Source organism: Peromyscus maniculatus, chromosome 22, assembly GCF_049852395.1.
Source record: "Peromyscus maniculatus bairdii isolate BWxNUB_F1_BW_parent chromosome 22, HU_Pman_BW_mat_3.1, whole genome shotgun sequence".
Taxonomy (NCBI): domain Eukaryota; kingdom Metazoa; phylum Chordata; class Mammalia; order Rodentia; family Cricetidae; genus Peromyscus; species Peromyscus maniculatus.
The window spans coordinates 2,970,017-2,971,611 of NC_134873.1; the positions used below are offsets into that span (position 1 = coordinate 2,970,017).

The window sequence follows — 1,595 nt, forward strand, 5'->3', positions numbered from 1 at the left end:
AATGGCTGAGGTGGAAGACGGAAGAAAGCAAGCAGGGAAATGGTTAAAGGGAACGTGATCTGAAGATCTGGGAAGAAAAGGACGGGTGTGGGCAGTGCTGACGGCGCCAGACGTGCGGTTCGGGTCCCAGCAGTGATCTATAATGGAGCAGTCTAGATCTGGGTCGACACCGGGACTCGCATCGCGGCCGACAAGCCGAAGGAGGCCGGGGTCAGGGTGGTAGTAATGGGTCTGGAAATTCTGGAAAGTCTGCTTCTTCGTGAAACAGAGTCTCACGCAGCCCAGGCTGACCTCGAACTCCTGATCCTCCTGCCTCAGCCTCCCGAGTGCGGCCAGCCTTGATGTCTGAGGCGCTGGGGGCGGAGCCCCAGCCACCACCCCATCTCTCCTATCACCCTTCGCGCTGCGGCCCAGGCTGGCCTCGAACTCACGGGGATCCACGCACCTCTGCCGCCCGAGTGCTGGGACTGAGGGAGGGAGACTCGCCACACCCGGCCAAGGTCCGTGTAGCCCAGGCTGACCTTTCAAACTGAGTGTGGCCAGAGCTACCCTGATCCTGACTCTCCCGCTCCATCTCCCACCGCAACTGACTGTTGTTGTTTCGCCTGGCTGACCTGGATCTCGCTCTGTAGCCCAGGCTGTCCTGGATCTCGCTCTGTAGCCCAGGCTGGCCTCGAACTCACAGAGATCCTCCTGCCTCTGCCTCCCGAGGGCTGGGTTAAAGGCGTGCGCCACCACCGCCCGGCTGACCGTCCTTACTTTTAAGTTTTCGGAACTTGCAGGAGAGACACAAGCTCGAACCTGCTGTGCCACTTTAAGAAGTTCCGGATCTCGGGATAAGACTGTCTTGAGATGCTCTTTGAACCAGCGATAACCATTCAAACCACGCCACAGCCGACTCCAGGAAGACTACATTTCCCAGCAGGCCGCGGGCGCCTCCAACGCCCCGGAGCGGCGCCCGAGCGATGACGTATCCCGGAAGCACGCACGTGCGGGTCGGCGAGCATGATGGCGGCCGCCCGTCTGCTCGGGGCTTCCAGGATGTGGGCCGGCCGCCGGCGCCAGGCTCTCCCGGTCCCCGGAGGACCTGGAGCGCTCTTCGTTCGGGACTACGCCAAGAAGCCAGGTGAGGCGGCTCCGGAGGCACCGACGTGGGCGGGGCGGGAAGCCGAGGGGGCGGCAGTGCGCAGGCGCGCCGCTTGGGAGGCGGGACTCGGGCGCGGGGGCGGGGCGTGCGGGCGCCGGGGCTCGGCCTCTGCGGGCTCGGGGCGCATGCGCATGCGCGGGGCGGGGCGGGGCAGACACCGCCCACCCGCACGGGTCGCTTGTTGCTACTGTTGTGATTAAAAATAAACAGAGTGACGTGGGTGGGAAGTTGCCGCTGTGTAAAGCGCGTGCAGCCAAGTCCGGGGACCTGAGTTCGATCCCCAGAACCCACGTAAGCGTGGAAGGAGGTGACCGACGCCACACGCGCGCTAGTGCCCCCCACCCACGTGATCATAATTCCTAAAAATTACGTTTTGAGGCCAAACATGACAGCGCATATCTTTTTTTTTTTTTTTTTTTAAAAGATTTGTTTATTTATTGTGTATACA

General features: G+C 61.8%; 1 protein-coding gene across 1 annotated transcript in view; it reads left to right on the forward strand.

Annotated features, from left to right (window-relative positions):
* Positions 1-964: 964 nt before the first annotated feature.
* Positions 965-1,595, forward strand: part of Mrpl54 (mitochondrial ribosomal protein L54) — a 2,190-nt gene continuing 1,559 nt past the window's right edge. Inside the window, exon 1 of the mRNA XM_006978138.4 lies at positions 965-1,126. Within this exon, the coding sequence (XP_006978200.1) occupies positions 1,006-1,126 (121 nt within the window). The 5' untranslated portion in view covers positions 965-1,005. The remainder of the gene's footprint in view (positions 1,127-1,595) is intronic.